The following is a 24,428-nucleotide window of genomic DNA, read 5'->3' as shown; positions in this document are numbered from 1 at the left end:
AGGCACCGCCTTTGTGGAGTGGGACCACAGTCGCTGCACGCCACTCCTGGGCGTATCCGGAGGTGAGACTAAGATTAAACAGCTGTCCTAACTGTGGGTTTAATTCCTCGTTGAGTTCATGGAGCACACAGCCGGGGACACCATCAGGTCCCATGGATGCTGTGTTCTTTGCCTTGGAGAGTAATTCTCACCTGGGCGTTAGAGATGTTTGGGGCTACAATCATTTGGTATAGATATCTCTCCTTTAGGGAGGGGAGTTTGCACTGAACCTTTCAGCCAGTATGTTGGCAATGTCTGTAGGATCAGTAATCTTCACATCATTTTGAACTAATTCTGAGCATATCTGGGAGTTTCCTCCTAGGTTTCTGACATAGCTAAAGAATGCCTTATGGTTGTCTTTAGAGTCCTTAGCTATTTTTTCTCAAAATTAGCTTTGGATGATTTTATGAGAGCTCTTAGCTTTTTACTTATAGTGATCAGCGGTGTCTTACCTTTTAAGGATTTTGCTCTATCTTGTAGTAGCTTTCTCCTTTTGTTGTAGAGTTTGTTTATGGCTGGGGTCCACCAGACTGGACGCTTGCCTTTGGTACAAAGAGTCTTTGTTTTGCTTGGGATTGCCTGATCCATGCAGCCCTGCAGGTGCTGGTAGAAGGCATTTGTAAGTGATTCAGCAGTTTGAGTAATGTTAACCGCCGACTCAGGGGCCTTAAAGGAGACCACACTAGTCTTTAGAAGTGTGAAGTCGGCTTTCGAGAAGTTCTTTACTGTGGTCTTTTTCATTTCGGGTGGGGCGGGATGAGGACCTCCAGCGAGATTAGTTTGTGATCAGATCTCACCAGTGAGGGGTATACTTCGCTGAACATTGTGCTCCCATGTTCGTGATGATGAGATCAAGTATGTTTTCTCCTCTTGTGGGGATGGTGACTAGTTGTTCCATGGCATTTGAGTTTATGAATTCCAGGAACTTTTGGGCTAGAGTGTTTGGGCTTGAGTAGTGTTCCCAGTCTATATTAGGGTAGTTGAAGTCACCTAGTATGATGGTGTTCGATACATTTATCCCCTCCAGTGTTTTCAGGAAGGCCATATGAGGTTCTTGAGTTTGCGAGGGTGGCCTGTAACATGCTACAAATTGCAGAGCAGTCTTGCCTATGGTTAATTGCACCTGGATGGTTTCCGATGCATCGCGATGCCACCAATCTTGAGGTGTGGGTGTCCTTGATGAATATGGATACCCTCCTCCTTTCTTGGTATTGTCCAGGTTTTGGGGCGGACGCATGATGTGAGGTAAAACCTGATAGTGCTGGGGTGCTGTCAGGAGCCTTGAACCAGGTTTCTGTCACAGCACAGACATCGATGTTCTCCATACTGAGAAGGGCCTCGAGTGCATCTTGAGGTTGAGACTTCTGGCATTGAGCAGCATTACCCTTAGTTTTTTCTTTGTTTTGTTCTAGGGTGGTAGGTTTAGAATTTGAGCCTTGCCTAAAAAGGCACTATGGGGTGGCAAGAGCCTTTGCCAAAATCCGAATCCCAGGGTGACAAGTGCAAGCCGTCCCTTGGCAGCGTGGCTTGTCCAGCATGTCATCCCAGGCAGACAGACATTGGATCCCCTTTGAATGACACCAGAGTTTAAGCCAATTGTTAAAGCTGATCATCTTATCTCTGTATTGTGGCATCATTCTTGGTGAAGGTAGGATACTGCTCAAGGTCAGGGTCATACCTGCTTGGGCTACATAATCAGAGAGCTCCTCTATGTCTCTTTTCATGTAGTCCAAGGAGGTACGTCTCAGGTCGTTAACACCAGCGTGGACAATGATTGAGTCGCATTTGTACCTGCTGTTGAGAGACCTGAGTGCATGCGTTATGTGGCGGATTCTAGCACCCGACAGACAGCTTACTGTGACCTTCTCCTTACTCAGTCTGGTGAGCGGGACGTCAGTGTGTCTGACTATGGAGTCACCAATGACTAGTGTGTCTGGCATTGTGTTTGGCCTTAAGGGCTGTGACTGCTTGACACTCTGACTGTGTGGTCTATGTGTTGCAGGTGTTGTGTTGTGAGGTGGTAGTTGTTTGGGTGTCTGCTTTGGTGGCCTCTGTTGTTTTGGTAGATTTTTGATCAGAGCCTCCGAGTATGTCTTTGTGTGTTTATGTGTATGATTTGAGGTTGTGATGGTATTATGTGAGACTGGGTCTATAGTGTGTGTGGTTACCTTCTCCTCCTGTCTGGTCATGCCAGTCCTATGTTGAGAGAGCTCAGCCTCCAGTTTGGCCGTATAGTTGCATCTCTCGCATGTATTTGTGTTTTGTGGGAGGAGGAGAGGGTTGCTGTGTACATGAGGCAATTGTAACATTGCCTCAATATTCCCAGGTTCACCAGCTGAGCAGGAGAGGACATTAGCAACTGATCCCTCGACATGCTAGAAGGAATAGACAGAAAAACTTAAGAAAAGGTTCTGGGGATGTGGGTGACCGAGAAATGGGGTTTGCTTTTTGGGGTACTTTCTATAACAAGAGTGCTGTATCGAGGTGATAAGTACTGTAGGAGCAAGTGCTTCGCTATACAGATAGAGAATAGTCTACTTGGGAGTCAAGTAGAGATAATTTATAGTTGTAGGATACACTAAATAGGACAGTAGTATACTTTGAGGAAGGTAGTTTTAAGGGAAAATTTGAAGAGTGGACTTTAGGTAGCCCTAATAGTTTAAATCTGATTAACCGGCGCTGCCCTAGTGTGCAACGGTAGCAGGCTTTATAGCAGGGGGCTGGAAAAAACAGGAAATGACCCAAAATGGCAGACGAATTACTAGTTGCTGCTTCTAACCACTCTTCTGAGGACAAACAAGCAGCTCTGTACTCCCCACTCCCACTGATGTGATTTTGTTTTTCTTTCTCTTCACCATATGCCATTTGCATTAAGTTGTTCTCCCTGTTCACTTAGGTTATTTTGAGAACCACTGTTTTTAAGAATTTCTGAAGAGTATTTCCGAGAATATTTGAATCAGTGAACTCTGATTTATGTTGTTTCCATCTTATAACTACAGAATGCATATTGGCACAGTCAGCATTTCCAGCACTAACCTGTGATATACAGGACTGAAAAAAATACATTCATTATTGAGGATGCAAGTGACTTAAAACAAACTGTATCAAAATAAACATGAATTAATCAGGAACTGGATAATAAACACTGTATTCTTGGACAATACTGAAGGTGCACAGTTTCATGGCAAAACTGCTAGAAGACGGGAGTAAAATAAATGCTTTATTGTTTCATTTGTGGGGAACAGATTCGAGGAGTTCTCTTTAATTTAACTGAATTATTTTCCTTCATTAGCTTAACTTTTCAACATGGTGCTTCACTTTTCGTGTATTGCTTACATGTGGCAACAGAGGTGCCTTGCATGTGTTTAGTGGATTGGCAGGGTAGGAAGGAAGAGCTGTAGACATCTTATTGTGTGAGCTTATCATGGACAACATACCTTAAACTTAATGGTCAATAAAGTTATAAGAATCAACAAATTTCTATCTCTCAGTTTGCAATCATCTGCAGACATGGTCGGCCAGAGACTTTTGACATTAGCATTGACTTCTGAAAAGTAGATGCCAAAGAGGAGCAGGCCCAGCACAAAGTGCTGAGGGTCTCTACTGGTGACTGCCTTTTTGAGGAGGTGATCTAACCAGTCCTGACTTCCTGGATCCTATCTGTGAGTCATCTGGCTATCCAGCATGTTAAATAGAGTTTATCCTTAATTTTGCACGTTTGCTACCAGTGTCATAGTAGGGTATTATGTCACATGCCTTAGCCAGGCCAAGGTAGGCAGTATGCACTGTTTTATCCTCATCCATTGGCTTGGTGACAACCTCAAAAAGCCTACCAGGTTCAGTAAGCATGACCTTTCTTTGACAAAGCCAAACTGGGATGGATCAAGTGTCTGAATGTCTCATGTCTTTGTTGATCATTTCCATGATAATTCTTTCCATGGCTTTGCATATTAGTCTAGTCAGACAGTTTCCGGGATCTGTTGATGGTCCGCCCTTATGAAGAGGGCTGACCAATGCAGTTCTCTGTTCTTGGGCGCAAAGCCTATTTTAAGACTGTAGTTAAATAGTAACTCCAGGGGCCCTGATAGGTCGCATTTTAGACTATTCAGGACTCGGAGGCATCCTGGAATATTGTCAGGGCCCATTGAAGCTGTGTTTTTGGCCTTAGTGAGCACAGACAGGACATGCTCTCTGTTTATAATTGGAGAGTTATGTTTGAAGGTATTTCTTTGGAGGTGGCTGGGGTTGAGTGGGGGTATAGCTGGAACTGAATTTATTAGCCAGCAGATTCACTTTATCACCTGGCTTAGTGAAGGTGGCACCATTAACCCCAGCTCAGCACATTGCTTTGTGTTGTGTCTGAGGTTTCTGATGTAGCTGAAGCAGGCTTTATAGTTATATTTTGTCTGAGAGGCTATCTTGAGCTTAAAATTGGCTTTATTGTACTTAATTAGCCCTGTTAGCTGCCTGTTTATTTTGATGCGAGAGTTCTTATCTTTATGGGAATTACGCTTACTGATTTTGTCCATGTTTTTTTTCCTTTTGTTGTATAACCTGTTAAATCTGGGATACCACCAAGGTGGTTTGTTTGTTTTATTTTATTTTACATTTGTTAACTGGGAAAGTCTGACTTGGAACAAAGCCAATTTTCAGCGAAGGCCCGGGGAGAAATACTCCAGATGCATGTCTTTATAAGGTGGGAGGAAACCGGAGCACCCGGAGGAAACCCACAAAAATGCAGGGAGGACATGCAGTTATTCTGGAGTTACCTTTGGGCTTACTGTTGGTAGGTATAGCAACCTTTATACAGCCATTGACATGGTTGTACAGTTTCTGTGAATAAATCTGCACAGGCTGCTATTCTCTGGATTTGGAGGGGCATTGAATTTTGACAAACTATCGCTTAATAGAAGGTAGTTTGCCTTAGAATAGTTCATAACTGTTACTGGGTTTGCTGGGGTTACCGAGTTGATTTTGATTTTGAAGGAGACAGCTTTATGGTCAGACCTTACCAGGGAGAACATGACATTGGGGTGGTGCAGTGCCCTTTCATATTTGTGAGTACGTGGTCCAGTATGTTGGACCCTCTGGTAGGTGTATGCTGTAAATGGTTAAGGGTGTTTCCATTTACGAAGTCCAGGAATCTCTGTGATTGCAGATTTGGGGACATGTAGGATTCCCAGTCTACAGAAGGGGTAATTCAAGTCCCCCTCTAATTGAGATGTTAGGATAGATGGTGTCTCCAATAGGTTTGTGTGCACTACAATTTTCATGGGACATAGAGGGTGGCCTACAGCTTGCTAGGATATGGTACAGGATTTTATCTGTGATGACGTTCGCATTTAGAAACTCCAGAGCATCATCCTGTTTATCTAACCTAGAGGTATGATTGTTACTGATGTATATCAAGACACCTCCACCTTTAGACCCTCTCTGTGCAGCTGTTGTTTTAAAAGTGTGGAAGACACTGAAACCTTGCACTGCTGTGGTACTCTCTGCAGCTTTAAACCGTGTCTCAGTAACTGTGGACATATCTATAGTCTCCAGGGTGACGAGGGCTTGGAGGGAGTTTTACTTTTTGTTTAGGCTCCTGGCATTGTGCAATAACACCTCGAAGGTCACTTGAGTTGATTTCACTATGTTAGGTTTGTCAATTTGGCATTACCTAAAAAACACTATATAAGGGAGGATAAAGTTTTAGCATATATTCAAAAGCCTAGAGGGGACAAGTGCAGACCATCTTTGGCAAAGCAACATCATTTAACCATGTCTTTCACTGATAAATATTGGATCCCTTAGAATGACACCAGAAACTCAACTAATTGTTCAAAGTAATCATCTTTTGTTGGTGTTGTGGCATCATCCTTGGTGAAGGTAATATGCTGTTCAGTGCTAGGCTCATACCAGCCTGAGACACAGAGAGAGAACCATGCTTCCCTTCATATAGTCTAGGGAGGTGCATATCAGGTCATTTACACCTACATGGACTATGATAGAATCATAATGGTACCTGTGGTACAGTAACTTGAGTGCATGTGTCATTTGCCGGATCCCGACTCCAGATAGGCAACTGACTGTTCAGTTTGGTTAGACGGGCATCAGTATGTCTTACAGTGGAGTCCCCTATGACTAGATTCCTGGGAAGGTGTGTTTGCTCACCCTATGGGCTTTGTATTTGGGGCTCTACTAAATGAGGTTGTTTGTATGTTGTTAAGTGATGCTTTTGTTGACTGGTTTTGGAATTGCTGAGGGTCATCTTTGCTGATGGGTGGTCTAGGAGGCCTTTTTTGTTTAGGAAGATTGCATTTAAGTGCCTCAGCATATGTTGGTCTGTGTGTATGTGTGTTTGTGCTATGCGTGCTGTGTGATTCCATGTAAGAGTTTAGCCTCCAGTGACATCAATTATGTACACTTCTTGCATACTGTATCTTTTACTTTAAGGATTAAGTAGTTGTCAGTAAACCTGAGACAACTGCTACATAGTCTCACGTATCCAGCAACTGGTTGCAGAGAAATTAGGAAATTGTATTCCATGTTCTTTCTCCTAATTGGTGAGCTACAGTGGTGTGGTAAGTTGGAGTTAACCAAAGCTGTTTTTTTAGGGAGGATGTTGTAGGCAGACTAGGCAATAAAATACTAAATTTAGCAGTATTGCTACTCGATGCACAGGTAGCTGCTCTAAGCTTGTCAGGCTCTCCACTTACTGCTTTACAGGGTATTGCTTTATTCTAAAGGGAAATTTGTTTTTAGATGCTTGTGTCTGTAGAGGGCACTGGCGTGGCAACCAGCTTCTTGCAACTGTGCCAAATTTATACCAGCACTGGAAATCAAAAAATCTGACTACTGAGCCCTCTGGCCAATAAAATGATCATGTTTAGAGCCCTTTTATGTGATTCCCAACTCATATAGCTCAGGTAAACAGCTACAGCTACTCTATGAATAATCCCTGTCCTCTTAATGTAAAAACAAAGTAAAATAGTGTTCAAAGTGCTGTGCTACCACAAGCAAGCGTAAACGTAAGGAAACCAGTATCTACCTCCTACATTTCCTCTCTTCTATATAAGTTAAAACCTACCACCCCCTCAGCTGACAAACTCCCAGCAGAATTCTTGCAAAAAGGAACTAAAGCCATTGCCTACCCTATTTCTATTCTGATAAATAGAACAATAAGTGAAGGAACTGTCCCTTCAGTATGGAAAATTTCACACATCATCCCACTACACAAAGGTGGGAGCTCCAATGACTTTTCTAACTTTCGCCCCATAGCTTTACTTTCCCCTATCGCAAAAATTATGGAAAAATGCATCCATAAACAACTACTCAACCACCTTCTCCAGCACAACCTACTCGCTAACTGTCAACATGGCTTCAGACCTTTCCATAGTACCACCACTGCACTGCTATCATTCACAAACAGCATCAACAATAATCGTAACAATAATTCTTTCATCTGCAGTCTTCATTGACCTATCCAAAGCTTTTGACATGGTTAACCACCAACTACTACTCCATACACTGAATACTCTCTCACTCGATCCTCTTGCCTTGAACTGGTTTACATCTTACCTTGATAATCGTCACCAGGCTGTACTCTGGAAAAATAAACTATCCGATCACCTTCCTATCTCTCTCGGTGTCCCTCAAGGATCTATATTAGGCCCACTCTTATTTTCCATCTTCATTAATGACCTGCAAACAGCCATTCCTTACTCCACCTGCATTCAATATGCAGATGATTCTACCATAATCTGCTCAGCCTCTTCTCAAATTGAACTACAGTCTCTTACCCAAAAAGCACTCAACACTGTTGAACTATGGATGTTCTTCATCTCACATTGCTGCAGTCCTTACACTTGGGTAGTCCGCTGTCCTCGGTCGGCCCGAATATCAAAGTATAAGGCTGACGTCGGTCAAGGCGCATTTGACTGACATCAGGACGTCAGGGTACAAATGCGCATGACCGACGTCATATCCTCAGTCTTTTTTGCCGCATGGTCCGATGCAGAAGCAGTATTGCAAGTGCCGGTTGGCGTTCTGAAATTTTTCGATTCCGGAGTTTCAGACCGAATCAAAGTTGGCCAAGTACCCCGTTGGGGAATATTTTGGTTTTTTCTTGCCACAGTGGTTAAGCGGATGTCAGAAAAAGTGAATAACTGCATTTCTTGTGGGAAACAGATACCGCATAGAGATTATCATACTTTGTGTATTCCTTGTTTAGGGCCTGAGCACGACGTTGTTGGGTGTCGCTCTTGTGCTAGATTTAATAAGCGCACTATAAAGAGGAGATTAGATTGTGCCAGGTTAGTCTTGAAGCGGTGCAATTATAAAATGCCGTCGGATGCTCCGGCGCCTTCTTCGAAGCGCAAGGACAAAGCAGTTAAGCCTAGGCTAGAAGAACCGTCCGTACCGGACGCCGGTTCTTTAGAGGTGTCAGTGGAGCTGGTGGCTCCACCGGAGGTTTCTTTGGAATCCCAGGGAGAGACCTTGTTGTTGCAGGATGTGGCCTCTCAGGAGGCAGGTCAGGGTGATGGGGCTTCTCAGGTTACTATACTCCCCTCCCTGCCTAGGGTGGTTAGGCCTTCTCCTTCTGTTTCCAAGGCTTCTCCTAGAGGCAGGCCAGGTTTAGCTTCAGCTGGTGTCACCCCCAGTTCTTCTGGAACTGTGCCCAAGAAGCATATGCTTAAAATGGCAGAAGATTTGATTTCTTTAATTAGGGGTTCTTTGCCCCCTCCTGATAAGAGACCTAGGATGGAGCCTGAGCTAGGGAGTTTGAGCAGGCTTCGGATGTTTCAGAGTCTTCGGCTGAAGACTTGCAGGAGTACTCTCCTTATTCTGATTCTGATGTGGATGATTCTACTCCTTCTGCTTCTCCTCCTGAGGATTTTTCTTTTTCAGAGACTCTTCATTCCATGAGGGAGCATTTTAAGTGGGAAGGTCAGGACTTCTCCGATTCCAGGAAAAGGCTTAGGGAATTTTTGTTTTTACCCCAGCATAGGCCTTTGGCTATACCTCCTGTTTTGGATGTAGTGGAAGATGTTTTTACAGAAGCTTCTCTTAATCCTGATTCTTTGCCTCCTGCTCCTGTTAAACCGGATAGGTATTACAGGGTGCCTGAAGTTCATAAGTATCTTTTAAGAGTCCTAGGGCAGACCCAGAAACTGTTAGCCAGGGGCCTAAAGGTGTTAAGGCTTCTGTTGTCAAGAATCCGGTTCCTGCAGATAAAGAAGCCAGGGCCTTGGATAGATGGGGATAGAAAGTTTATACCTCTTCTACTCTGGCTATGAGGGCTTTGAATTGCCAGTTTCACATGTTAAAATACCAAAACTATCTCCTTTCACAGTTGAAGTCTAAGGTTGATGCTCTGGCGGAAGGTATTGATTGTAAAGAGTTACAGGATTTGGTACATGTTTCTGAACAGGTGGGTAAGCATTCTTTGCAATGTGGTTTTGATGCTGTACAGGCCTCGTCTAGGGTGGCTGCCACTGGGTCAGTTCTTCGCAGGCACGCCTGGTTGAGGGATCAAAATTTATCTGACCATGTTAAAACAAGGATTTTAGATGCTCCTTTACAATCTGATGTGTTGTTTGGTTCTCCTGTTGAGGCAGTTTTAAAGAAAATGGAAGACAAGGCTAAGTCTATGCAGACTGTTAAAGATTTTTTGCAGGTTCAGCCTCCAAAGTTTAGTAGAAATTGGCCTGCTAAAGGGTGGACGTATCCTTCTTATGATTCCCAGTCTAGGGGTAGATCTAGGCGTGGTAGGGGCAGAGCTCAGGGCTCTTTCAGGCCTAGAACAGGGAGTTCTCCTGCACAGTCTTCTGGTGAGGGCAGGGGTCAGTCCTTTCGTAAACAGACCCAATGACCTACCTTTTCAGCTGCCAGAGCCTTCTCGTCTGGCAGCACCTTTGGGAGGAAGGTTGGCACTTTTCAAAGAAAATTGGAGTTTAATTACCCAAGACAAATGGGTATTGGATATCATACACCACGGTTACAGGTTTTATTTCCATACCTTGCCTCCTTTCAGAGGCATGCCAGACGTTCCTCCTCAGCAAAGAATAGAGGCTGCAAGCAAATTTCTCTGTTACTTCAACTAGGGGCCATACAGCCGGTCCCTATGCCAGAAGTGGGCCTAGGATTTTATTCTCGCCTGTTCCTAGTACCAAAGAAGGGGAACACGTGGAGGCCAATTTTGGATTTATCTATCCTCAACACTTATCTGGACATTCCCAAGTTCAAAATGTTGACGTTACAACAGCTTTTACCTCTGCTGGGCAAAGATCATTGGATGGTAACTTTGGATCTCAAGGAGGCTTACCTTCATGTTCCTATCAGACTAAGTTGCAGGAAGTATCTGCGTTTTCGAGCTGGGACTTCTCACTATCAGTTCTCTGCATTGCCCTTTGGCTTATCTACTGCCCAGAGTGTTCACGAAAGTTCTGGCTCCAGTGATAGCTTTCTTCAGGCTAAAAGGAATACAGATCTATCCTTATTTGGACGACTGCCTGATTCTGGCTCAAGGAAGGGAAGAGCTTCTTCATCATTTGGAATATGTGATAGCAGTGCTAAGATGCCTGGGGTATTCTGTGTGCGAAATAAAGTCCAGTCTAGTACCCTCTCAGGACATGTGCTTTCTGGGTGTAAGACTGAATACAGCATCCCAGATGGCCTGTTTAACCCCGGACAAACAAAAGAGTCTTTCCCTTTACTTCCATCAACTATCTCATCAGTCCGGGCTGACTGCAAGGACAGTCCTTCAAGCCTTAGGGTTCATGGCATCTTGTATTCTGGTGCTTCCCAATGCCAAACTGCATATGAGGAAGCTGCAATGGTATCTCAACAATGTATGGACACAGCACTGCCAGGATCTGGACACTGTCATTCCAATAATACCTTGCATTCAAAAGGAATTTTTGTGGTGGGCTCAGGAATGTCACCTAAACAAGGGACTCTCTGTGACCCGGCCAGAGGCGAGTCAGATTTTAACGACAGATGCCTCAGACAAAGCTTGGGGAGCTCATCTAAATGAAAAGTGGATACAAGACAAGTGGCCTGCCAGACTACAACATCTACATATCAATCTGAAGGAGATGTTAGCAGTCCAGTTTGCATTAATAGCTTTCAAGGATTTACTTCTTCCAGGGCAGGTGTTGATTCTAACAGACAACACAACTGTCATGTGGTACATCAACAAGCAACGGGGAACACATTCTTATCCTCTATGCAGGCAAGCAATGATTTTGTGGGAGACTGCTCTCAGTTTACAGCTCAATCTTCAGGCAAGGTTTCTGCCAGGAGCACAGAACTCCTTAGCAGATGTGTTGAGCAGGCGGATTATGGATCCCCACGGTGGAAATTGGATCCTCATGTATTTCAGAAATTGACAGTGTCCTGGGGAACTCCAGACATAGATCTGTTCGCTTCTCCACTAAACCATCAGCTGCCAAAGTTTTGCACAAAAGGTTTCATCCCACAGCTTGGAAAGTGGATGCTCTTTCTTTCAATTGGAGCAATCTTCATGTGTATGCCTTTCCACCTCTGCCTCTCCTCTCAAAGGTACTTCTAAAGGTCAGACAGGACAAGCCAAGGATGATTTTAATAGCTCCAGATTGGCCTCGACAGCACTGGTACCCATTACTGAGAAGTCTGGTACGGAAGCCTCCATGGCCTTTGCCTTTGATTCCACACCTGTTGTCACAGGAGGACAGCCATTTGCTCAATGTCAAACTTCACTCTCTTCACCTAACAGCCTGGCATATTCTGTTTTGAACCATAGAAGGTCTCAACTTCCACAACAAGTTTTGAATGCGATTTTGGAAGCTAGAAGGCCTAGTACAAGGAAAGTGTACGCAGATAAATGGAAGAGATTTTATTTTGGAGTGCAGCAAAGGATTTTGATGTTTCTGAGCCTAATTTAAGTGTGGCTCTTCAATATCTTACTGAGTTACTGGACAAAGGTTTGTCCTTCTCTTCTATTAAGGTTCATGCTGCAGCGATTTCAGCTCACTATGAATGTGACCCTCCTTTGTTTTCGCATCCTTTGTTCAAGCAATTTCTTAGAGGGGCAAAGAATATAAGACCCCAAGAGCTCCTACTCCTGCTTGGGATCTCAATTTTGTGTTGGAGAAACTCACTCTACAACCTTTTGAGCCTGCAGCTACTTCTGAGTTGAAATATTTATCATGGAAGACTGCTTTTTTGTTGGCCATTACCTCTGCAAGAAGGGTTTCTGAATTACAGGCCCTTATGGCAGTTGAGCCTTTCTTGATTTTCCATAAGGATAGGGTATCTTTACGTACTAATCCTTCCTTTATGCCTAAGGTGGTTTCTAGTGTGGCTTTAAACCAAACTATTCATTTGCCTACTTTTTATGCAAATCCCCAAAATAAAGGGGAAAAGATTTTGCACACTTTAGATGTACACAGGCAGTTGCGATATTATTTGGACAGAACTAAAGGGTTCAGGCAGTCTCAGCAGTTGTTTGTTTCTTTTGCTTTGGGTTCTCAGGGCAAGCCTGTGTCAAAACAAACTATTTCTAAGTGGATTGGGTTTTGCATTGCTTTCTGTTATTCCCATCATGGCAAGGAGGTTCCAGCTGGGATTAGGCCTCATTCCACTAGGGCTACTGCCACTTCGACAGCTTTTGAGGGAGTGGCAACCAAGGATATTTTGGAGGCAGCTACTTGGAGTTCAGTGCATACTTTCTCTAGGCATTATCACCTACCACTTTACTCTAAATGCAGAGCTGGTTTTGCCACTGCTGTTTTGCAGGGCATTTTGGCAGCTCCTGCTTCCTTGTAGTTGACCATCCTCCCATACCTCTGCTTTGGGATTCTACCCAAGTGTAAGGACTGCAGCAATGTGAGATGAAGAACATAGTACAGTTTTGTACCTACCATAAATGTAGATGTTCGAAGATCCACATTGCTGCAGTCCAATTTACCCTCCCTCCTTCCCCTCTGTAGTTAGAGGTGGTTGTGTGGGTTGGGTTGTAAATATTGTATGTATTGTATATATTGTACATATAAGTAGTGCAAGGGTGGTTGGTTGTTAGTTTGCTGTCTTTTGGTTTAGACCTTTATGTTTAGGGTCTTCTGACATCTGGGGCAAGAAAAGACTGAGGATATGACGTCGGTCATGCGCATTTGTACCCTGATGTCCTGATGTCAGTCAAATGCGCCTTGACCGACGTCAGCCTTATACTTTGATATTCGGGCCGACCGAGGACAGCGGACTACCCAAGTGTAAGGACTGCAGCAATGTGGATCTTCGAACATCTACATTTATGGTAGGTACAAAACTGTACTTTTTCTCAACGCTGCCTCCTCCTGAATCCCAAAAAAACTAAACTGCTACTCTTCTCACCAACCCAAAAGTCCACATCTTTACCTTTCAGTCTCACTTCTAGCAGTGGTACTCTTATCTCTCCTGACCCTACCACTAAACTTCTAGGAATAACAATAGACAACAATCTAAACTTTGATACTCACATAAACACTACAATAAAGTCAGTCAACAAAAAACTGGGATCCCTCTATAGAATTAAACCTTATCTTACACCAGCAGCTAAGACTGCTATAGCCAGAACCCACCTAATATCCACCCTGCTTTACGCCTCTCCCATTTATATTAATCTCTCAAAGAACAACATCAGGAAACTAACTACTTCCTATAATAATATTGCTAGATTTGCTACAGGCTCTCCTTACAGAACCCGTCACTGTCTAAATCTTAAACAATTAAACTGGCTTGAATTTCTTAATCAGCTTCAATATCACCAGCTTATAATAGCCCAGACTGTATATCTACCTAACAATATCCCAGTCCTCTCCAGCCTCATTACACCTTATAAAAACCTCACATCTCTATGCTCCTCTAACAAACTACTGATCAATACTACTAAACCCAACAACACAGCAGGTGAGTCTCTGTTCTCTAACTCTGTAGGAAAACTTTGGAATAAACTTCCCTCTGAAATCACATCTCAAACTTCTCTCTCACTTTTCAAAAGGAATTTTAAACTCTACCTTAACAATCACTGGCTATGTACCTGTACTAACCCTGACTAAATCTTCTCATATTCACTTATTCCACCTCATCCCTCACTAGCTACCTTTTATGTATCAATAAACTACATTATTGCATATATCTTACAAGTATATATCTACATCATACCTCAGTATCTTACAAAATGACCTTGATGTTATGTGATCCTATCTCGCCTACATTCTGACTGATGGGTTCGGAGCCGATCCCTCGGCTCCGACTCGGCACGCTTATGCCAAAGAGCGAAGTCTCTTATTGGCTGAGCTTACTATATCCCAGGATGCACCACTACCAGTCCCCCAGATCTCGTTTGCCGCTAATCTGCGAAGACGTGGTCTCGAGCTGGCTGAGCTGAGTAGTAAATTTACTAACTTTTTCTGTCAGAATTTTGCTGTTCTTGTCATAAAAAGCTGTTTTAACGGCTATTCTTCACTTTTGTGTGTGTTTGGAGTTTGTGAAAAGACTTTGTTGTGTGATTGGGTTGAGTTTGGTTTAGGCCTCCTTCATCTTAGGGCCTTCCCGGTCATTCAACCCTCTTAAAACCTTACAGGGTTTCAAAGTACCCTTAATATTTTGTTACGCTTTCTTTACCTAAGCGATAACTGTAAACCTATTAGTAGGTAGTGTCAGTAAACAGAAAGTAAGTGTATTTTTCTGTCAAGGTTACTGACTTTTTTGCCATAATGTCTCAAAATCCTAGGCCTTGGGCTTTAAAAATGCACTAAATGCAATTTCAAAATGTCTATCACAGACGATCACTCGCTCTGTGTGTATTGTTTGGGTGCAAAACACTTACAGGAGTCATGCAGTGTGTGTCACGCTTTTTCCTCAAGGGTCCTCCAGGAGAGGAAAAATAAACTGATTCTTAAAGGGTTAATAAAACCTTCCTTTGAAGAAGCCTTGGCATCCTCTCCTTCTCCGGCTAAAAGAAAGGGCGGCTCCGACCAGTCCGTCGGATCCGACCGCCAAAGACATAGGCAGGCTTCTCCTTCGGCTCCAAGGACTTGGAGCCGAGGCGGAACGGTCTGCCTCGATGCCACCAGTCTCGACTCCTCTGGTTTCGGAGCCGATGGCTGGGGCATCGAGAGGTCACCTTCGCCGGCTCCACTGGTCTCGGGCCGACAAGGGTTGCCCGCTCAGACACTTCCTCCTCGGCGAAGTCCACCTCGGCACTGATGGAATCTAGTGTGGGTATTCCTTCGGCGCCAATAGTCATCGGGTCACCTCGGAGCCGGTCCCCTAGCCCTTTGGGGCGTTGGAGAGGCCATCTCGAACCCGCTCAGTATCCTCTCGGTCTTGAGGATGTCGGATTCAGATATAGACAGGGTGCTCCAAAGACTGTTCCAGTCCCCAGTCTTCCAAAAATTTGTTTCGGCTCCGACCCAGTTGGCTTCGGAGCCGATAGCCCAGGCCCATCCCATTGCTATTCCTCCTCCGACCGCCCGGCTCCGTCGGAGCAGGTGCTGTTGGAGCCGGTGGAGATCTTAGGGTCGGCTCCGACCCTTACTCCAACCCGGCCTTCGGGTCCGAGTTTGGTACGCGGACTTCTTCGGCTGGACCCGGGGTGATGTTTGGGACCTATGCTTCGGTTCCGAGCCTCCCTCTCGGTGCTTGACTGCGGGACTTCCGTCGGCTATCATGGCTCGGGACCGGACACTCCCAGGATTCTGGGGGTCCGGCTTTCAGAGCTATGAGGAGTGCCTTGGCCAAGTCTTCTTCGCCATCTCTCCGGCTTTACCGGCACCTTCCCTGGGTGTGGAGACTGGGTCTTTGGCAGTTCCCTGTCCGTAGGCAGCGGAGCCCCTGGGCCTGAGGTTACCCCATTGGGGTTCCCTCTTCCTGAGGGTTCTTGAGTTGTCTTCGGAGGAACCCCCAAGGAAGAGATCGTGCAAGAGGAAGCACGTGGACTCCCGAGTCTATTACATCGGACACTGATCTTGATGATGCAGAGGGTCCCCGAAGTCGTCCTCGGATGATGTCTCATTTGCAGACATCTTAGAGATCCTCAAACAACGAGGCGGCTGGATATCCAAACCCCCCTCTGCAGATGAGTCAGTGCTCCTCAAGGCCTTTGGGGCTCAGCCCTCCGCCTCCTGGGTGTCTCCGCCCTTCGACGAGCTTCTGGATTTGGTTTGTCGAAGGGCGTGGGAACATCCAGATACCGTGGAACCAGTCCCTTCTCGTCCTAATAAATTTTTGTCTGCCCCACCCGAGAAGGAGTTCCTCACTTAAGGCGTGGCTGTAGATGCCATGGTGGTGGCATCTGCTACACAACAGGACGTGGCAGAGGCTTCAACGTCCGTCCATCCTCCTAATAAGGAGTCTAGGAGCATGGACAGGTGGAAGCGCACCCTGACTTCAGCGGCCTTTACTTTAAGGTCTCTGAATTATTTGGCACATTTTACCAGGCTTCAGAGGGATCTGGTCAAGGAGCTGTCAGATTCCTCTCGGTAACCTACCTGAGCAGCTAGCCCAGTCGGTTAGCTCTCAGTTGGCTATCCTTATGTCAATTTCTAACTCGTCCATGAGGCTCATTTCCTATGCGCGAAGGGGCGGTAGAGCGGCAGGCACAGGCGTGGCTCACGGAGACAAGCCTGGCTCCGCTTGTGTCAGTTCTGGAGGCCTTCAAGTCTTCCTTCGCCGACGCTCCCTTTGATGGGTCCTCTTTGTTTGGACCTAAGGTTAAAGACACCCTTACCGCTGTGAGCAAGAGGGAAAAACTTTATCTGCCGTAGGTGCCCGTTATTCCACTCCCTTCGGCCTTATCCCAAGGCTAAAGGAGGGGAAGATGTGGTTCCGTAAATCACGTAAGTTTTTCCCCAACAGCAGGAAGATTCCCCTTCCAGAGGCAGAGGACGGGAAATTTTTCTGGGAGACGCCCGTCCCAGAGGCGGCAGAGGGCCCCGCAATTCTGGAGACCTTGAGTCCTTTCGTGGCTCTTCAGCCTCCCACACATCATGAGGGATTGCCCGGCTGTGCTGCTCCGGAGCCAGTCGGGTGTCGTTTTGCCAAGCACCTAAAAGCCTGGGAGTCAATCACTCAGGACAGATGGGTGCTTCGGATCATTGCCGGAGGTTACACCATCCCATTCACATACTCACCTCCCGGACCCACCACCCAGTCAAAGGGAAATTGCAACCGCAGAAGCTTTAAAGCTGCTAGAAAAAGGAGTCATCCAAGCGGTCCCCACAGACCAGATCGGATCCGGAAATTACTCGCGGTTCTTTTTAGTGCCAAAAGACAGGGGACCTGAGACCAATATTGGATCTCAGCAGACTGAACCAATCCGTCACGAAATCCAAATTCCGAATGGTCACGTTACAATCCATTCTCCCATTGTTGGAGAAGGATGTTTGGATGTGCTCCATAGACCTCAAGGACGCCTATTATCACATACCGATACATCAGGCGTCCAGGAGGTATCTGCGCTTCAGCCTGGGAGTCAGTCATTACCAATTTTGTGCTCTGCCCTTTGGTCTCACCACAGCCCCAGGGTGTTCACCAAGTGTTTGGCAGTAGTGACGGCTCACCTGAGAAGTCTTGGATTCCAAGTGTTTCCCTATCTGGACGACTGGCTCCTGACTGCCACCACCAGGCATCTACTAATGGACAACCTCAAGCCACCATCTCCTGGGTGCTACCCTGGGGATTACATTCAATTGGTCAAAGTCTGTCTTGCTGCCCTCTCAGCATAAGGTTCATAGGAGCAGAGATAGACTCAAAATTGATGCGCTTTTCTTCCTGCGAAAGGATCCAAACTTTACAGGGCCAAGTTCAAGCTCTGATTTCAAGATCCAAAGCCCCAGCCAGGATGGTTCTACAAGTTTTAGGTTCAATGTCTGCCACGGTTCTTTTAGTTCCTCTGGCAAGATTGCACATGAGGATTCTTCAGTGGCTATTGTCAACTCAATGGTCCTTTCAGGACCTTCCCCTCAATCATCCCATCATGATTACAGAAACATGCAAACGGGACCTTCGCTGGTGGCTTCAGACATCCAATCTAAATCAAGGAAATCCTTTTATTATTCCCTCTCCAGTGGTCACCCTGACGACTGATGCCTCCCAGACAGGGTGGGGGGGGGCATTGTCTGGGCAGGTTAGTTCAGGGATCCTGGCTTCCAGACGAAACTCTTCTCCACATCAATGTATTGGAGATGAGGGCGGTACTTCTATCCCTACAGGCCTTACACAGGTTTCTCCCTCAGGGCATAATCGCCATCCACACAGACAACATGTCGGTGGTCTGGTACCTAAACAAGCAAGGAGGGACCAGATCTTACCCCCTTTGCAGAGAGGCCATGAGGGTGTGGGAATGGGCGGTAGCTACCAGCTGTTTCTTGGTAGCGACCCACATTCCGGGGAAATCGAATATACTGGCAGACAGATTAAGCAGGACAATTCTCTCTCCTCACGAGTGGTCCTTAAACAAAACAGTAGCAGATCAGGTTTTCCAGAGATGGGGGACACCGTGCTGCGACCTATTTGCAACTCCACTAAACACCAAGTGCAAAAGGTTCTTCTCCTTGACTCCACATCAGGGAGTACCAGCTATGGATGCTCTAGCACAACCTTGGCCAACAGGGCTACTTTATGCCTTTCCTCCGATTCCACTTCTCTCCAAAGTCATTCAAAAAGCTTCTCAATTGGGGTCCAATGATACTGATTGCCCCATACTGGCCTCGTCAGGTATGGTTTCCTTACCTGAAGAAACATGCGATTGGACGATCCGTGGACTTTAGACCTAATTCGGACCTGTTAATTCATCAGTCGGGACAACAGCACCAGTCCCTTCACTCCTTGAAGTTGACAGCTTGGTTCCTCCACTTCCGACTTTAGTCAGAAGTCACACATTAGACCCGGAAGTTATTCACATTTTATCTTCGCCCACAAACCCACCACTAAGAAATTGTACCTCAGTAAGTGGAAGAGGTTTGCTATCTGGGCTCAACTCAGGGCTTAGACCCTATCACTGCTCCTATCCCAGAGGTTTTGAAATTCTTAACATCCCTGTTTAATCAAGGATCTTCTGTCTCTACTATTAAAGTCCAACTAGCGGCTATCTCTAAATTTCACTAGTCCATGGATCCTCCATTGATGAGCAGCAGACTATGCAAAACTTTCATTAAAGGTGCGGGTCTGTTAAGACCCCCAGTTTTTCATCCTGCCCTCCGTGGGATCTAGATTTAGTGCTTCGTGCATTGACATCTTCCCCTTCGAACCGGCTGCTACATGTGAGTTAAAATATCTGTCTTGGAAAACTGCCTTCTTAGTTGCAATTACTTCTGCAAGAAGAGTTTCAGAGCTTCAAGCCCTGTCTATTAAACCACCGTACTTGATTTTCCACAAGGATAGAGTATCACTTAGGCCTAATCCATCCTTTGTCCCTAAGGCCTGTTCTAATCTCTGTCTCCAACAGTCTCTAGAGCTACCAGTTTTCTTCCCAAAATTCTCCAATGAAGCAGAATACACTCTCCATAAATTGGATGTTCACAGGCAATTGCGCTTCTATTTAGACAGGACTCAGCAACTTCGTAAGTCAGACCAGTTGTTTGTGTCCTTCTCAGACAATAAATTGGGTAAAACCATCACAAAAGCTACTATCTCCAAATGGATTAGAGATTGCATAACTCAGGCTTATTCTTCTTGAATAAGCAACTTACAACATCTATCAAAGCTCACTCTACCAGAGCTATGGCTACTTCTATAGCTTTTCATTCCAAGCTCGCTATATCGGAGATTTGTGCTGCGGCTACTTGGTCCAATCCGCACTTTCATTTCCCACTATAAATTGGATGTGGCATCTAAAGGACGAGCATCATTTGGTTCCACGGTACTCAGGAGTGTTTTCCAGTGAGCCACCCAGGATTCAGGTGCTAGGGACGCTGTCCCATCAGTCAGAATGTAGGCGAGATAGGATCACATAACATCTTTTAGTTATTTACTCACCATAACTTCAGATGTTTGGGATCCATCTCGCCTACATTCCTAATACCCACCCTCCTTCCCCCTGCCTTGGAGATCAGAAGAGATTGAACGGTTTCAGTTCTACTTTTTTTATCTTGTTCATCTGACGATGTTATATAATCAGAGCGTGCATGTGTGCATGTATGCGGACAAACTAGATCTGGGGGACTGGTAGTGGTGCATCCTGGGATATAGTAAGCTCAGCCAATAAGAGACTTCGCTCTTTGGCATAAGCGTGCCGAGTCGGAGCCGAGGGATCGGCTCCGAACCCATCAGTCAGAATGTAGGCGAGATGGATCCCAAACATCTGAAGTTATGGTGAGTACATAACTAAAAGTTAATTCTACTCTGTACCTTACAAAATGACCATGGTAACACCAATTTGTACTATTTGAAAAAAAAAAAAAATTTTGTAATATTGCTATCTCTATTATCTGTATAACTCCTGTTTTTAACTTTGTAAAGAAAATCTGTATTATTCTTGGAGCTTTTCTCCCCGGGCCTCTACTGAAAATGGACATGTCTCCAGCTAGACTAGCCCGGTCAACAAATGTAAAATAAAATAAAAAATAATAAATAAAGGCACAAGGAGAGGCAATAAGTAATTCAGGATATCAACAGCAGTGTACTTGAACAGCTTATAAAAGTGTGATTATTCAGTTATTCTGAACTCCTCCTCCTCTCATCTTACTTTTAACAGCTCTGAATATTCTTTTACCAGTCACCTTCTCCAGAACTTTCACATAATGTGACAGGAGTTTGATACCTGTATACTGCCTGTAGTTATGAATGTCCCCTTTGTTCCTGAACACTGGTACAAGTATGCTTATCCTCTGGTCATGTGGGATACACCTTTTTGTCTATACTGCTGTGAGTATCCTCAGGACCCATTTCTCCCCTACCTCACACAGCATCTTTATCACACCTGCTGTGACCTCACCTGAGCCTGCTCCTTTCCTTGACTTCATTTTCCTTAGTGCTGCTCTTCCTGGGGGTTCCACCTCTTCTATCATTGTAGACTGCATCTGGGCAGTACAGCTTATGTAGGGTTTCTTCATTCAGAAGCTGCGAGAAGTACTTCTTCTTTCTGCCTTTGATGTCTTTTGGACTGGTGAGCAGGTTTTTGCTGACATTCCATATGAAGTGTCTGGCCATCTTCTTTATCTTTCTGTCTTTGCCTTGCAACCTAATATAGATTTTTTGTGCCACCCACTGACTCACTTTCTAGAAGCTTGTAGAGTGCCTCTGATGTCTTGTTTTTGCAACTCTTCTGTTAGCCTCTTGGTTAGTCAACCAGTATTCCTTCCTAGCTGGGTCCATCTTTTCTATCTCCCACTTTTTCCTGCACTCCTTTCTTTTGATGACTTGCTGGACTTTTGCATTCCACCACCAGTTTTCCTTATGTACCTTATTTCCATACCTAGCTCGGCCACATATCTGTTCTGTAGGCCACATGTGCTGTTTTGAAGCTTTGCCATTCTTTAACCCCACCTTCATCTATTTCCTCTTTTTTTGAGGTGATAGAGCCAAGAGTAATGCCTTGAACAGTTGGGCTTTCTCTCCAGTGAATTTCCAGGTCTTCAGCCTGGTCTCTGTTGACCTTAAAGTCTTCTCTGGCCACTGCTTGGAGCTGATTGTGGCAACTAGTGGTTTATACTGTGGACCGATTGTTTCACTGGAGATGACTTTGCAATCGCTGATTCTGTCCCAGTGCCCTTTTCTTACTAGGAGGAAGTCTACCTGAGTTGCGCATTGGCCACTCTTGTACCAGTTTAAGAATCATTTTATAAGGAAAAAATATATTGTGTGATGAGGAAAAGTTGTGCTCAGTGGGTAGTTGTCCTTTAAGATCTACAGTGAGGGGCATACATCATTGCAGCTTTATCAAGTTACAGAATGTGTGTGGCTTAAAGATTTAACATTTTCTAAATATGTCACTGAAACTTACATTAGCCTAAAACATAATTTCTACAGGTGATTAAGAGTGAAATGGGTTGGAAAAAATAAACAGATTTCCAGTCTAAAGTCACAAGGGTTACTGATCTCAAGCTGTTCTTAATTGGGGTTAAGAAAGTAGTAGTTATAAAAAAAAATTACCAAATTGTTCTCTGTCATAGTTGTCTAATTTCTGTGAATGTCAGGCTTGCTGTGTTTTCACAGCTACTTGTTAACCTCCAACTATATCACATGGATATTTTTTGGGAGTGAGTGTGTTGGGGGTATTTTGTGGTGTACGAGAGTTTATCTACCACTGACATTTTAATTTGGTTTTCCTGGTTACCTGTGTACCCGAATTAACTTTCAAGGTACTTCACTGTCTTTCTGAACTCACAGACCTCATAGTGGTGTTTATCAAGTTTTTACAGCAAAGCAAAGTACCTTGTTAACCTGCACTGAAGTAGCAGGGACACTCATTGTTCATTCCAGGAGAGTGTACAAGTGACAAGATAATACTGAATGGCTTGGCATTGTTTTTGGCAGAGTCATGGCTAGATTGCCTGGCACCTTTGTAGTTCCCCAAGGAAACACATTTCTCACCTTAAACTTAAGAACCAAAAGGTCTTCCGGAAGTTGAGAACCAAAAAAAGAAAAAAAGTTTTTTCTTCTGAAATTGTAGCAGACTGATTGCTACAGATGTAATGAGTGGTTTGTCACAGATATAAAGAGTGACTTGCCACAGATAAATTACTACACACTAGGTATTTCAGTGCTACAACCTTGACTGCGGATGCAGTATCATATCAGTACTGCCCCTGTCATGTCCCCCCAACAGTACATCGTAGCTGGGGCGGCTGCCCCCTTCATCCTACCCTAGTTATACCTCTGGAGTGTGGCTACATTGATTGCAGTCATAATAAATGACTCAGTAAATTGTTTCTTTAATTCTGTCCGACCCCTTTCTGTCCTTTCTTTACTCCTGTTTTCTAGCAGGTTTACCTTGAAACTATCTGCACCTTCTATGTTGCCTCAGAATATAGTGTTTATTATTGGGACCCTGATTAATTCACTTGTTTCTTTTGATACAGTCTAGTTTACGTCACCTGTGCCTTCATTAATGAATATATTTTTTTCAGTCCAGTACATTACAGATTAGTGGTGGAAATGCTGCCTGTCCCAATGTGTATTTTGTAATTAAAAAATGTTCAATAAATTGTGTGTACTGTGCTAATTGCTTTTCATGTTTATTTCTCATGCTTATATATAATTTTTTTTATTCTAGAACTAAATGATGTTGTAAAGAATGGAATTCACTGGCCAATCATTTATGGGATAGGTAAGGAAGATTTATGGATATTTTATAGAATTACTTAATTGATATATGTGGAAGCTGTGCTTCGAGAATGCATTATTCTTTGTTTGAATCTCACTAAGTCTGGGTACAAGTGAGAACAATCCTTGCAGGGCCACTGTGAAGAATGCACAAGGCACCTGCAGTTCATCAGTATGGAGCTGGCAGTTGTATTCTCTAAAACTATTGCAGTGGTAGAAATGGCTAATAACCACGAGCACTAAATAGTGACGCTGACAATTGGAAAAATAAAATATAATACAGAAAAAAATAAAATATAATACAGAAAAAAATAAAATACAATACAGAAAAAAAGAAACAATGCACAGATGGAAGCACAGAGAAACAATTAAAAAGATTTCAAAAACTTTCCAGACAAAACGTCTCTGCACTTAGAAAAAGGAGTGTAGGGAAACGCTTAAATTGTTAACAGAATAGTAACAAAAATAGTCGTCCACTGGGACATAGCCTGAGAACTGTTTGTTTACCCAAAGCAGATTATAGAGAGTGCCTACAGTCGGGATGCTGTCATTACCTTCATGTGGGGTATGTCCAAGATATTGATGTACCAGAGTGTTTTAGATGAGCAAAAAATCTAGACCTTGGTATAGAAGGTGTGGTACAAATACCCTTGAAAAAATACAGTGGTGCATTCTGGTCACTTTTATCATGCTGGGAATCTGGTGTGCTTTTAATTGTTCTTTTTGAATTTGTTAAATACAGTTTCAACTATGTGTTCTTTGTCTTCCTCCTCCTAATCGGTGCTTCTCTACATCCTGTCTTACCATATCTTGTTTTTCTCTGCTGTGTTTCTTCTTGATCAGGAACATTGCCCTGCGTTGCATCACTGTGTGAACCTTTTTTTGTTAGATATTAAGCTGTAGCTCGGAAGTGAATACATTTCCTTGAAATCATTTCTTTTATCTTCTTTTATTGTTTAGACGAGGGCTTCCATGCCCCTCTAGCTCCAAAAGTTCTGAAATTAATATAGACCTGTTCCTGCATTTTTTTATTTAACTTTGGCTTCAAAGGCATTTTAGATCCTTGTAACCCAGTTGTGAATATAAGTAGAATCTGTTTTTATTAGAGCAGGTTC

At 44.2% G+C, this 24,428-nt stretch overlaps 1 protein-coding gene across 3 annotated transcripts in view; it reads left to right on the top strand.

Annotated features, from left to right (window-relative positions):
* The window catches only part of NTAN1 (N-terminal asparagine amidase), a 371,301-nt gene that overhangs the window by 144,440 nt on the left and 202,433 nt on the right, over positions 1-24,428 (top strand). For all 3 annotated transcript variants that reach the window (XM_044089177.1, XM_044089175.1, XM_044089176.1), the window contains one exon: positions 23,264-23,317. In XM_044089177.1, the coding sequence (XP_043945112.1) occupies positions 23,264-23,317 (54 nt within the window). The remainder of the gene's footprint in view (positions 1-23,263; positions 23,318-24,428) is intronic.

This window comes from Protopterus annectens, chromosome 12.part0 (genome assembly GCF_019279795.1).
Source record: "Protopterus annectens isolate FY-2018-M chromosome 12.part0, PAN1.0, whole genome shotgun sequence".
In the NCBI taxonomy this organism is placed as follows: domain Eukaryota; kingdom Metazoa; phylum Chordata; order Ceratodontiformes; family Protopteridae; genus Protopterus; species Protopterus annectens.
This window is presented reverse-complemented; position numbering and strand designations above follow the sequence as displayed.